The 15,523-nt window shown below is 30.4% G+C and overlaps 1 protein-coding gene across 2 annotated transcripts in view; it reads right to left on the bottom strand.

The window, feature by feature from the left end:
* LOC100202046 (phosphatidylinositol 4-kinase type 2-alpha) overlaps window positions 1–15,523 on the bottom strand; it is a 58,541-nt gene that overhangs the window by 27,172 nt on the left and 15,846 nt on the right. For both annotated transcript variants that reach the window (XM_065793101.1, XM_065793100.1), the window contains 2 exons: window positions 14,812–15,012; window positions 156–287 (listed from right to left, as the gene is read on the bottom strand). In XM_065793101.1, the coding sequence (XP_065649173.1) occupies window positions 156–287; window positions 14,812–15,012 (333 nt within the window). The remainder of the gene's footprint in view (window positions 1–155; window positions 288–14,811; window positions 15,013–15,523) is intronic.

Raw genomic sequence — 15,523 nt, 5'->3', positions numbered from 1 at the left:
TAATGCTTCTTTGATTTTGTAATCTATTTTTTTTCTAAAAACATTTTCTTGAACTGTTTCCACTTGTGGAAACTTGCCCTTGAACTGAAAACAACAACAAAAAAGCAAAAAGTAAAAGTATAAGAAAAATACATAAAATAAAAAATATTTCTCACTTTTGGTGGTAACCCTGCTCGAACATGCTTTCCAATAGTATCTGGAAAACGTTCTGTTGCAAATCTCTTAGAACGGGCTTTTGCTCTGTCATATGTATTATAATTAAATGTAGAGCTTGCTAAACGCACAACCTAATGGACAAAAAATTTTCTGAATAAAACAGTGCACAAAAGTATGTATATGTGTATGTATACTAGCCTAACTGTCAACCTCAAAGTGTTTTAGGTCGGCAAAAAATTGTCGACCTTGTTTCTATGTTTTATGGTAACAATTTTTGTCAAATTTTTTTTGTTGATATTAAGTAAAACCAGTTAAGTAAAAAAAGACTCTTGTCTTTTATTTTTTTTAAATGGTTTCACTTAATATCAACTAACAAAACTTTCAAAAATATAAATTGGATGAATATTATTTTGACCAAAATGGAATAAAAATGTACAAATTATCAATTTTTTATTCAAAAATAAGCTAGTTGAAAAACAAATTTTGTTTAAAAGTTCATTTATTGGATTACCCTAAAATAAGTATTACCAAGCAGACAAAACGTTATTAATGGAAGCATATTAAAACAAGTCATTTTAAAATTAAAAATACGGTCATTAAAAATATAAATTGTACAATCAATTGCACGTGTGTATATATACAGCATTAAAAAAATAACAGTCCGTCAATGATTGTTTACTTTTAGGAAAAATTGAGTTTCGATATCCCAATATCAACTCTAGATGATCAAATTTGAACTGCAAAAATTGCAGTTCAAATTTGATCATCTAATAAATGCTTTTGATTACTAGATTAAACAAAGTTTTGAGACTATTATCTACTTATGAGGGTACAGCTCCGAAACTCAGCATTATAATTCGAGGCAGCTGGTAGTCAGGTTTCCAAACTCTGTGTTAGCTCTTAGAGAAGTTCATTCAATTTACAGCTATAAATTATCAGAGTAACTAACAGTGCCATGTTGCGCATGAATGGTGTCCCAGTTCATACTTTTGGTGGGCATTGTCAAGGCCACATTTGAAGCTCTTTGTTACGGCTCAGGATTTATTAATATTAATAAGGCAATTGCTTGGACTATTAAATGGTGTGTTGAGTATTATCTGCGCATTGAGTCAAGTTCATTAATAAATCCAAAAATGTCTAATGCATCAAAAACTATAAAACAGAAAAAACCATTATCATCAACAAGTTCTATGAATCTATCATTTACTAATATTTGTGGTCTTTAAAGTAACTTCTCTTCTGTTGAGACCTACTTGGTCTTTGTGAGACTAAGTTGAGTTCAGCTGTCTCATCTAGTGATCTTAGCATTGATGGTCATCCTTTAATTCATAACAACTCCAATAGTCACATGCTTGACTTAGGAACTTACATTTGTAAGAAATCACCTATTTATCAGGAAACTAGGTTTTATCATTTATCAGGAAACTAGGTCCAATATAGTTGTTGTTGGTGACTTTAATGCTCATCACACTGAATGTCTTGGCTCTAGTGTCAGTGACTCAGCAGGCATTTAGGCCCACAACTTTTGCCTTTCTCAATCTCTAACTCAAATTCTAACTTGGTTTTTCAGACAATGCGAATCATTTACCTTCTCTACTTGACTTATGTCTTGTTTCTGATCTTAGTCAGTGTTCAGTTTCTCCATATTCATCCTTAGGTGCTTCTGATCACGGTTTGATTTCTTTAAAACATTATCTCATTCTTCTTCATCATCAGAATCCCCTTATCACCGTATCTCTTACAACTACCTTAAAGCTGACTGGGGCTCTTTCCATAATTTTCTTTGTGATGGCCCTTGCTTCTTTCGTCTTTGTCCTGACAAATGTGCTTCTTATGTAACTTTATGGATTCAGGCTGGCATGGAATCTTTTATTCTCTCTAGACAATTCTAATTCAAGCCTCACTCTTCTCCATGGTTTTCTCTCATTGGGCTGCTGAAATTTTCAATTGCAATTATTACTTTCATATCTATCACCAAAACAATTCTCCACAAAACAGACATCTGTTTAATATTGCAAAAAACCCTTGTAAAAGGTTTTGTCTAACACTGAAACCTGCTACTCTCAGTTCACAAAATCTTGTATTTTATCTCAAAAATTAGGTTCCAATGACTTCTAGAGAATCTTTAACAGTCTCTATAATAAGGGCAAATCTGTTATTCTACCTCTACTTCGTTGAACCATTGTTTGATATTTGTATTACTCCAGCTTCTGTATCTAAAGTCATTTCCTGCTTAAACTCTTTGACAGCTTGAGGTCTGGACAACATACCTGTTATAGTCTAGCAGAAGTGTTCTCCGGAGCTGCCGTCTATACTTTCAAAACTATTTAAAAAGTGTTAATCAGATTCTTGTTTTTCGGCATACTGGAAAGCGGCATCTGTTATCTTAGTAATGGGACAGTAGTTAGACGGGTTAGAGTGAAGTAGCCTGTCTAACTGCTGTCCCATTAGTCTTGTTATTATTGTAACCAAGAATTTTGAATCTTTAACTAGCAAACACTTAATCTCTTATCTTGAACTAATAACTTACTTTCTGATCATCAATATGGAGTTCAATCTTCTCGTTCTACAGCTGATTTGTTAATATGTAATAGGTTTTATCGTGCATTAAAATTTAACATGTTGGTCTTCTCCATTAGCTCTTTTCTCATAGTGTATCAGGTAACATCTTTAAGACTATTGAATCCTTCCTTACAAATTGTAGTATAAAAGTTGTCACAATCACAATCTTGCTTTGACAGAAATGAATTCAATAAAAAGGAGATTTACTCGACAGTCAACAATGATCTTGAACTCTCACATTTGCATTAGCTCTTGTGCAGAGATGACTACTTAAAGTTAGTTGAGCTCTGCATAGTTTTTCTTGATGGTGAAGAAACAGGAGAAACTTGCAAAACAAATTACATTTAAGCGATCTGGGGCACTTCACGAAGCCAGAAGGATGCCAAAACTTATCTATTTCATCAAAATTTGTCTCTTTGAACAGCAGATCCAATAATTTTCAAGAGGATTAATAACAACAAACCAGACTTTGAAACTCTGCCACTTTGTTATTTTTGTGAAACTTGTCTATAGTTCATGGTGGATATCTTGCACATCTGTGGAAGACACATCATGACACAACTTGAAGTTGTACCAGGCCATGCTGTCATATGCAGCTGTCAATCCAGAGATTTCACAGAGTGTAATTTGTACCTTTAAGCTTCACCTATGGTATTTCTCAACAGAGATAGTACCTCTTACTCTGTGAGGTAGTTAAGTATTAGCAGATAAATGTCACGCTCTTGCAGACAAGCATTTTTCAGAAAAGACCAAAGATGTTTTGATTATGCCATAGTATAGATTTGGAGCAGGATTTAGAAAGCTGAGATTTTCCACTAATGAAATAAAATGTCAACAAGATTAGCAGATTTGGTTGAACCAGACTCATGATTTATTTTTCACAACCGTTAGTTGAACTCAGATTTTTGATGTTTGATAATGTTTGTAATTGGTCAAATTTATCCTCATTTAATGCATCATTAGTCAACCTGAATGCCATTAAAATTGTCAATGACTGCACTGAGAGGGAAATAAAACTAAGAGCAGACTTTTTGGCTTTTTCAATATTAGAAGAGCATTATCTGAATGTTCTGCAGGTGGTTAAGCAAGATTGCTGCACACAACTGGATCTCCGTAAACAAAAAAAATGACTGGAATTTAGTTTTAAAATGACCAATATCATTATTAGAGTGAGAAGTGTAAACTTCTGTTTGATTCACTTTTTAGAATGTCATTTGCTTGTGTTGTGAAACTAATAAAACTATGGCTACAATGATATCGAAGTTGGCATAAAGCATGTTAAAATGGTAAAAATTAAACTGGTGAACCTCTAAAATTTGTCCGATTCTTGTGAAACTTGAAAATCGGAAAGAAGACTGCTATAAATTATTTTTTACTATTAGGGGGAAAAAAAAATTGCGTAGAAGTGATTTAAACAATTTTTTAAAAATCATGTGATGCAGGGTTGGAAAAAACCAGGGTTTTTTAAAAAAAACCTAATCCAAATGGGTTTTTTTTGGGTTTTATTGGGTTTTTTAAAAACTAATCAAAATTCAAAGTTTTTATTATTGAATGTGTACTGTAATTTTTTTAAATTTGATACATTCACCTCCCCATAGTTCCAGTGTCCACTACAGTCAAGGGAGCTACTTATTTTTGTAATTTTATTTTCAGAAAAAGGGAAACTGATTAAGCACAGTAATTTCAGAGAGGGTAGATTTAAATCTCAACCTTTTGATTATGGGTTAAATGTTTAACCACTAATCTACTACCGCATTTAATCTATGATGCACAAGAGCACTTCTTCAACTATAAATGATTTTAATTAATGGCATTAACTTAAAAACATGTTTAGAATATTTTTGGCTAAAAAAAATTACAATAAAAATCACTATAGCAATTGAGTTAATCAAAGTTGATAAGAAATTATGTTGCAAACTTTTATACATGCTCAACTTTGTTTTTATACTAACATGTTCAATAGGGTTGAGGTTTTATACTAACATGTTCAACATGTTACTTCAAAAGTAAAGAAGTTTTTTTGAAGTAACATGTTCAACATGTTACTTCAAAAACTAGTTTGCACAAGTTTACAACATGTAATCTACAAGTTTGCAACATGATGTTGAAACTTTTTAAATTATCATCAATCAGGATGACTATGAACACTTTTTAAACATTTTTGCATCATAGAAGAAAACTTCTAGCGTGATCACTACCTTTTTTTTCAAGTTCAAGGCCTGATCAACAATATGCAGTAAATATCTAAATTTTCTTATTTTATAGGATCATAATCACAATTTTAAAATTGGGTTGAAAATAATTAGCCGATTTGGGGTGACATTGAACACAACATGTTTTTATCTTCTAGATTATGGGCAGATTTATTTTGCAAATGGATTTGTGTCGAAGTCTAGATTGTTTTTACAAATAGCTAAAAAGAATTTGTTAAGAACAATTATGATGTTTTTACCACCATGTTCTTTATTTTTTCCTGAAAGACATTTTATCACCTCAGTTTTATTTCTCCAGTAGTCACATAAGTAATTGTTTGAACAAATAAACTTTCTGTTGAACTATGAAGTCTGGTTTGTCCACCATGTTTTTTTGGAACTTGATTCCCAAGTTTTACTCTTTTATGTAGTGTTTCTTATGGAATGTTATAAGTTTAAGCAGCCTTCCTTATGGTAAATTCACGGTTTTTCACTTTATTACAGCTGCTTTAGTGTAATTTGTTTATAACATCAGCTATTTTCCTTTCTTTTGTAATTTTGAGGCAAATTTCCTAAAACTAGCACAAAAAACTTAAGTTCTTGATAAAAAAATATCATTTTAAATAAGCAAGTAGCTAGTTACAGACAAGACACACCATTAATTTAGGTTTTATTAGAACAATATGTACTTAGACTTGATATGCAGCAAATTTTATGGTGTTATGTTATGTGGTTCTTAAGAATGCATAATAAGTCACTTAACTGCCTGAACTCTTGCTGTTTATATGCAATAGAGAAAAGCTGTAAAAGGCAAACTGTTTGCGCAGCCAAAAATTAGCTTCTATATATTATATTTAAAGCAACTGAATCAAAACAATACAATATATAGCTCTATATTGTCCCTTTGTGAGTGCATACAAGTTTCTAACATGTTCTTTTATAGAATTATTGAACATGATGCAAACTTGCATGCACATAATGTATGTATTTAATATTTTAAGGTTGTATGCACTTCACAAGGACAATTCTACAGTCTAGTAAACTGTAGCATAATTTTTTTAGCCTGACAACATTCCACTCCTAGACTGTGAATTCCAGAAAGTGTAACAATTTTTATATAGTGTTTTGCTGGTAGCCTTGTACTGAATTTCGCAGTTTATAACATAAACTTTACAAAACAAAGATTAAATATCATTATAAAATGACAGATCTAAAATGCTTGTTCAGACATTTAGGCGTTTGAGAGGAGTGGAAAGATATAAAATAACTAATCTTTCGTACTTTGAAATTTAGTTAACGATTTTTTTTTTTTTTTAGAAATACTTAACTAATTTGCCCTAATATTTAAATACATATTACAATAATATTTTTTAATATTTAACTTGCTAATGGTTTAAAAATTGATAAATTATCAACTAGCTAAAAAAAAATGATTAATTGGATTTTTGATTATTCTGTAAGGAGTTCAAACTAAAAATTATATTCTAAATACCATTTTGTATATAAATACAAGTGTATTTACTGTATAAAACTTACAACTTATTTATAATAAAGCATATATAGGACTATATATGCTTTATTATAAACAAATTGCTATAAACTATAATCAGACTTATTTGTTGTAAGATAGGATATTTTAAAAAAAACCAAATATATTAGAGTTTTTTTAAGGTGTGTTTTTTTGCCAATCCTGATTATGCACTCTAATATATAAACATTTTGAATATTAATTAAGTTAATTTAATTAATATACAAAAAGTACAGCTGGTGACTATTAGACCGGAGAGATAAAAAATCTTTAACTCAATCATATCCAATAAATCATATGATTTATTTTATTTTGTAGTTTTTTCTTTCCTCTATTCAATCAATCAATATATATTTTTACTTAAATGACTGCTTATATATATATATATATATATATATATATATATATATATATATATATATATATATATATATATATATATATATATATATATATATATATATATATATATATATATGTATATATACATTAGTGTAGAACAATTATAAACAGTTAAAAACCGATGAGGTCTGAGGACCTAGGATAATATAAAGCAATTATTAAAAATAAATAATAATAACAACAATAGAAATAATAGTTATAATATTATTATTAATAATAACAGTAATAATAGTAACAACAATAAAAATAATACTGTTATTTATAAAAATATAATAATATCAAAACAACAACAATACAAGAAATGCATAGAAATGTTTGAGCTATAAAGAGTTTACACTTACAAACACACACATATAAAGACACACATATGTCTGTGAGTGTATATATATCTTCTATATATATAAAAGGCAATGTGTGTGTGTGTGTTTGTTTGTTTGTTCTCTATAGAAATCCAAACCGCCGGACCGATCTCAATGAAATTTGGCATGGGGGTAGTCCTCGAGGGGGAGAAGGTTCTTAGCTGGGTTTTGACCTTGTACCCCGATCCCCGGGGTCAAGGGGGCCCAAAAATGGGCTCCCCTGACCCCGGGGTCAGGGGGGACCATTTTTTGGGCCGATTTTTTAGGCCCATTTTTGTGTACAGATATCAGGTAAGCCAGTTTAAATATTGGCCCGGGCAACGCCGGGTAACTCCAGCTATATATATAAAGGGCAATGTGTGTTTGTGTGTGTTTGTTTGTTTGTTCTGTATAGAAATCCAAACCGCCCGACCGATCTCGATGAAATTTGGCATGGGGGTAGTCCTCGAGGAGGAGAAGGTTCTTAGCTGGGTTTTGACCCCGTACCCCAACCCCCGGGGTCAAGGGGGCCCAAAAATGGGCCCCCCTGATCCCGGGATCAGAGGGGACCGTTTTTTGGGCCCATTTTTGTGTACAGATGTCAGGTAAGCCAGTTTAAATATTGGCCCGGGCAACGCCGGGTAACTCATGCTAGTATATATATATATATATATATATATATATATATATATATATATATATATATATATATATATATATATATATATATGTATGTATGTATGTATGTATGTATGTATGTATGTATGTATGTATGTATGTATGTATGTATGTATGTATGTATGTATGTATGTATGTATGTATGTATGTATGTATGTATGTATGTATGTATGTATGTATGTATGTATGTATGTATGTATGTAAGTATGTACGTATGTACGTATATATATATATATATATATATATATATATATATATATATGTATGTATGTATGTATGTATGTATGTATGTATGTATGTATGTATGTATGTATGTATGTATGTATGTATGTATGTATGTATGTATGTATGTATGTATGTATGTAAGTATGTACGTATGTACGTATATATATATATATATATATATATATATATATATATATATATATATATATATATATATATATATATATATATATATATATATATATATATATATATATGCATGCACACACATATACACACAAAAAGCATACATGTATAAATAAACATTTAGATTTATATATGCATATATATAGTAGAAGTAGAAGGAGTAGAGAAAGGGATATCTTAATAGGTTTAAAAGAAGAGAAGACTAAAAACAGTTATAACTTACAAAATATTTGGCACCCATACCTTAGGTGGAAATTAAATATAGAACTTTTTAACTTTGTTCTTTTGAGATTTAAAGATAACTATTTAGACTTTTTGGTATTTAAGAAAATTTTATTCGATTATAAAATGAATATGTGAAGAATGCTCTGTTAGCTAAATCAAGATTATATTCTGATTTTGCACAGTAATACCACTTTTAAAGTTATGTGAGTCATATGCTCGTTTAATACTAAAATATTTCAATTTTATTTCTTTGAGCCATTCAATTAATATATTGTGCTCCACCCAACTTGATTTTGAAATTAAATATTTGGTGCCAACTGGACCATCTCTTACCAGTCAGGACAAAGGTTTATTTTGGCTTTGAATATCACAAATAGTAGTGCAAAATGCCCACCAGCGTTGCAGTGATTGTTCACAGTATAATGAATTTTTTCATTGTTGCCAGTAAGTTTATACACATCTTGTCCCTTTTCGACATACTACTGTTGTTTTGCCTTGATCACCCAAAAAACCTGTTTCATCACAATTCCAATTATGTAATATTTGTTGATATTGCTTGGCGACGCACTCAAAATAACAATCAATGATTTCTAGCGCACAAAAAGCGGCTCTGTCAGATGCTAAGTTGTCTGCTTTTCTTGTTGAAATTTCTTTTGACCATCTCTTCATAAAGGCATAAAACCTATCTTTACCAGGCTTGCCATTTTTGAATAAGTGCAATTTCTTCGCGTATAAGGTAGCCACATACAAATTCTAGAATTTCATTTCGGGTTAAACCATAACCCAGTCACCAAGTAATTGGAATGCATGCACCATCACTCTTTCTGTTTCATTTGAGAGTACTGTTGTTATACCTGAGCCGTGGAAGCCTTTGTTGTTGTTATTTTTGCAATCTTTGAGCATTGAGACTTAAACGCCATGTTTGAATGCAGCTTTTCTAAGTGATGTTTTATTTTCTTTTGTATTGTTTAATGCGGCTAGTATATCATCTTCCTTGTACTCTTTTGTTTTTTTAGTTGCCATTTTAAAGTGAGTGAGTGATGATTATATTGAGAAATAATATAATAATTGGTTTTTAATGAGCAAGTGATGATTGTATTGACAACTAAAATAAATAATAAATAAATAAATTTAAGTAAACTGCAATTAAGTTAATTAGATATAGATAGGCGCTTAATTACTTGCAAAAAACTAAACTAAGTAATTATTCAAGTGTGCGGTTTTATTAGTAAAGAAAGATTTTTTTACTTTTTTGATTTTTTACTTAACTTTTTGTTCTAGCTGCATAAAAACTATACCATCAGGATGGAAATTAAATTTCCGAAATGATAGTGTTGAAAATATTTTTATATCAGTTTCGGTTCAGTGCTATTTTGTTTGCAATAATAAGAAATATATAAAAAATTTTGACTCCTAAATAAAGTTGTATAAAAAAAGGAAAAAATGGAGTTGAATCTGAACATTTTTTCATAGCCATATATGTTCAGTTTTTGTTTGATAATTTCGAACAGTGTGCAGAATGATATGGTGTGCTGTTTGACCCAGTTTTACTCTTGCTTTTTTTCAACAATTTTTTATATAAAGTTAAACTGAATGTTTAATTTTATATAAAAGAAATAAAAAAATTTACAAAAAACTGAATCAATTTCAATTAAAGGTATTCTTAATATCAGCAAAATAACTAAATCAACACAGGTTGCATATAAAACAAATGGAGCAAAAAGAAAGATTGAAATTTAAAAATGTCTGTTTTTTTAAAGATAATTAAAGAGATCCCAAACTGCCAAGGCAATTTTTGTTCATGTTAAAGAGAATATTTTTTAAAAAATGTTTGGGCTGAATTTTTTTGATTAAAACAAAAAAATAAACTTACACCAAGAAAAACTAACTTTGTAGTTTTAGTTGAACCTCGTCATCTACATTACAATGTGATTTTTAAGTCTTTAAAATATAGGTAATCTACAGACTTTATAATTTATTCAAGCATGTTTAAATCCAAAGAGTTTCAGTATAAAAAAAGACATCATTATAGGATTATTTTTTTTTAAGAAAAATTTAAATACTTTTGAATCAATAATATTTGTTTTGCCTTTTTTAGTTTTTAAAATGAGCGTTTCAATTTTATTTTAGGGAAGTCATCAATCTTATAACTTTTTAATTTTTTATTAAAAAGTATTGATAATTATGTCAATTTAGTTCAAATTGATAAATTTTGATAACTTAACAGTTAATTACCTTCTATGGATAGAAGGTAATTTTGTTATATTTTGCATTTGGATTTTGAAAACTAAACAACTAAAATGTCAGCAACTCCATACTGACTATAACCTCTTTAAAAACAACAAAGAAAACCTGAATGGTTAAAAAAAAAAAAAACTGACAATCATATTAACTATGAAAATTTGAATTGGATACTGTAAAACTATTTAAAAAGAATGTCTTTGTTGTGTTGTAATAAACTATGCTACTTGAAAAAGAATGTCTTTGTTGCGTTGAAATAAAGGAAATAAGTATTGCCACAAGTATTATAAAAAAAGTAACATTTTTTAAAATATAAACTAATGTTTATTAGTATTAAAAAAGCAGTATTAAAAAAATTGACAATTACAAGTTTTCATTAAACAATTAAAATGGACTCACAATCAGTAGAAATGATCATTCAATTTTAAAAAATAAAATGAAATAAGCAATACATGTTTTATAAAATAAATGTCATTAAATATATTCTTGCATGACTTAATAAGAACTTTGAGAATATTATCTGATGAAAATCATAGCAAATAAACTTTTATAATAGCATATTATCCAATGAAAATATTATGATGCATATATATATGAATATATATATATATATACATATATATATATATATATATATATATATATATATATATATATATATATATATACACGGTTTGTAGATTTGGGGTCCTAATATCAATGAAATACCCTATGGAAACCCTTTTAAAGGGTGATAGTGCATGTCATATGGAACACAAAATGAGTGATTTGAAAATCCTGGAATAAAATCCAACAGACTTATTTAGCTTTGAATGTTTTACTACGAAATACCCATACATTTAGGCTATAAGTAGCCCAAAAAGTTTGTTGAAAAAAAAAATTTTTTGCATTTTTTTTTACAAAACACAACATATTAGCCTGTAAAATTCAAACCAATATTCTTTAAATAATTTATTTTCTAAGTGAGTTTGTTTTCAAGTTCTGTTACAACCTTGGATTTACATTAATGGATTACAGAGAAAAGGCATGTTCTGAAGAAAATTTTCTTTTCTAAAAAAAATTAAATTCTCTTGCTGTTGTAGTCAATGACACATTTTAAAAGGTGACTGGCATAATCTGGGTGCAATGGATCTCTCTTAAATCTCTCCCAGTGAGATTTGAAGTTGGAATGTAGAGCTTCTGTTGCCTGTTGCCTCATTAAAGAGACCGAGTCCAATTTGTTTCATCTTGATGAACTGTGGCACGTGGTAAAACACTGCATGCACTTTGGGAGTCACAGAAATAGGAAGGTTGGTGTAGCTAAGTTTGAACTGTTCAATCTTGGATTCATAGTCAGGGTCCAGGCTTTTTCCAAAGCACGAAGTGACCACTGTCTTGAATAGTGTGAGTGTTTGAATGAAGCCAAGAGCTGGACTGAAACCTTCTTTTTCTGAAAGCTGTTGAAGCTTATCCAGACCTCTTAGAAGCTTCATGCAATCGTTCCCATTGAAATGCCCACCATGGTAAGGCTGGATAGGGATATGAAGTGATGGAGGCCATTCCTTGTCCCTTGGCCACAGGTCGCAAAGATTTTTAAAGATGTGGTTCACAACTCCAAGTTATAAGTGGAGTTCCATTGGTGGAATAGTCTCAAGGACAAACTTGTCATCTTGAATTTCAATCAAAGGTACATGAATGACATTTTTGAATTCCTTCGACTTTCTTGAATCTCCTCCTGCCTGGATGTATTCAGAATGCTGTCTTCTGATTTGGCCAAAAGTCAGAAGTTGTCCACAATTTTCAAGACCTGGAGCATCACACCAACAACAAGGGTGTTTGCTACTGTGAGATTGAATGCCACAAAGAAAGTTGGCTAGCTTTAGGTCACAAGAGACAACCAAAGAACCTGTTTGGCATTTTTCTTTGACTTGAATGAGGTCGAAAATGGCCTTCACATTCTGGTAACTCTCAGGAGTGTTTTGTGACAGTGCTATCAGCATCTGCTGCTTAACACTCGTTTTTTTGGTTGATGCTGGTGCCATCAGCTTGATTGTCTTCTGTACTGAGCTGTGTGGAGGAGTCTCATCTTCTTCCAACACAATGTGAGTGAAGCTCACTTTCAGAAATGATCCACCACCATCAATCTCGAGTTTTAAAATAGAAGATTCTGATAGTTTTCATGATGCTTTGAAAACATCACTGAGATTGCTGAGGCTCTGGCAGTGCACAACTTGACAAGTTTGACCATTCTCTGCCAATCTGATGTTGCTGACCATGAACTGATCATTAAGTTTCTGGCTGGCTAGAGCAAACTTCAAAGGAAAACTTGGCTCCACCAAACTAATTGGGCTGATTTGATTTAGTGCTGAACCTAGTTTTCGCATGTCATTGTTTGAAAGTCCTGTATTTTGCTGAATTTGAACCATATTTTCTGTTGTAAGTGGTTCTTTGAATAGCTGCTGAGCCGATGATGGACCTTTAAAAACAATAAAATAACATCCATTAGGAAAAAAATATTTATTCTTGCAATGAGAAGGGTTTAAAGTAAAATTAGGTTGATGAAATAAAATTGAAGCAGGGTAATTAATTAAGAGATGAATTTTCAATAAAAGCAGTTGCAATTAGCATTTTAATTAATATAAAAGCATTCTTGTTTCTTTTTCTCATAATTAATTATTACAGGTCATAAATTAAATGTTTGTGAATCAACATTTTGAGTGCCTTTAATTTAGCATAATGATACTATGATAATTAACTAGACAATAGAAGTAATTACCTCTCCTCAAAAGTTTTCCACAAGGCTGACTGAGTCTAATAGTGCCATTTGGAGATGCGCTTTTGGATGCTAAGACTGCTGCAGCCACTTGCTCTGCACCTACGGGATCATCTGTGGCCATTCTTCTCAGGTTTTCATGGCGAGTTCCAATGGTGCAGTTGTGAAGAAGTCCTTGGCCAATAATTGACAAGCACTTTGTGCAGCGCTTTTCAGAACTCTGAGAAGTTTGCTTTGGAATTTTTTCCTCGGATTCTTTGACTTTGTCAAACGGATGCTTCTCCTTTCCTTTAATCTTGGCAATTTGGCATAAAAGCCACTCACAAACTGATGAAACTCTGGTTGTAGGTTTGATAGAAATTGACTTGAAGTCAAAAAGTTTAGGCACATGATTGATTTTTCCAGCACAAAGTTTTCCAATTTGAGATCTGAATGAAACACAAGTAGCCAAAGGCACTCTTTCATCACTGAAATCTATGTCTGTTTAAATCAGTTGAAGAATTTTCAACTTATAGTTTTCAGTCAACTCTTGATCACCCTTTTTCATGCATATAACACAAACAGATTTTCTGCAATCTTCATGAGTTTTTGCAAATGTAGGCATTTTTAAATTTATTTAAAAAGCGCTCACTGTGTTTACATTTTGATTTCTTCTTTGAATAATTACTGCCATTTCCCAAAAAAATTATTGGCCGGTAATTTTTTAACCGAGGGGCAAAGTTCGAACTTGAGAATTTATCTTGATACATCGGAACAGCAATAAGATGCATATTTGGATAAAAGCTTTTAAAATAAAAAAGTTTTGTTTTTATGCATTACATTTTATATTATATATATTGTTTAAACAAAGCATGTCTTGTAGCATTTTAAGCACTTAAATAGATCGCATTATGGTATGCAAAAGCTTATAAACTTCTTGACCAAAATTATGCTTTGGATGTTAATGAGGGATTTCAAAACCCTTTATTTTGGGCTCCCATAGGCATGCACTATCACCCCTTAAAAGGATTTTCATAGGGTATTTCATTGATATTAGGACCCCAAATCTACAAACCGTGTGTGTGTGTGTATATATATATATATATATATATATATATATATATATATATATATATATATATATATATATATATATATATATATATATATATATATATATATATATATATATATATATATGAATATAAAAAATATATGAAATCCAATGAAAATATTACGAGTAAAAATTTAGCAAATAAATTAAACTTTTATAACAGTTCTGCAGGTCAAAATTAAATTGTACACAATCTACACAATATCTACACTATATCATACAATATGAAATACCTTTGTTTTAGGCACAATGTTCAAATTCAACTTTTCATCAACAAGACTTGCTCCTGCTTCTGACATATAACCTTGGTTTGGTATAAGGCAACTTCGACCAAAACAACATGGACAACACGTTTTATGCATCCATTTAGTCCATTTCGGATTAAGATGACCATAAGGCTCCTCATTTTTTGGCTTAAAAACTCCAATGATTTTCTATAAATTTAAAAAACTCTAACTTTTTTAATTTCAAAATTCAATACACTTATACATGTATACATGCGCCGCATATACCTCAAAGTTCCCAATACACTTATACATGTATAAATGCGCCGCGTATACCTCGAAGTTCCCAATAGACAGGTTGCTTTGTTTACATTCTAAAATGTGTGCACGAAAAATAGCAGGCAAAACATTTAAACTAAAGCAAAATAAGCAAAAGTTGTGAAATTTTTTACAAGTAAACTATGTGAATAGAAAAAGTCTCACTAGAGTGGAACCAGCGCATTAAAATGTGTCAAATTTTGTTAACCAGTATCAAAAAATACTTTTGATACTGGTTAACAAAATTTTTAAAAGTAAAATAAATTTAAAACCAGGATATGCTTCTATTAACCTATACTTCTATCAATCCAGCTAAGTTATACAAAAAAACAGAGAATTTGTATCAAAATTTACATAAATTAGCATCAAAAGCTGTTGTTTTTAAAATTATTAGTTGGTAAAT

Source organism: Hydra vulgaris, chromosome 03, assembly GCF_038396675.1.
Source record: "Hydra vulgaris chromosome 03, alternate assembly HydraT2T_AEP".
Classification (NCBI taxonomy): Eukaryota; Metazoa; Cnidaria; class Hydrozoa; order Anthoathecata; family Hydridae; genus Hydra; species Hydra vulgaris.
Note: the sequence above shows the minus strand (reverse complement) of the source record. Positions and strands in the feature narration are given on the sequence as shown.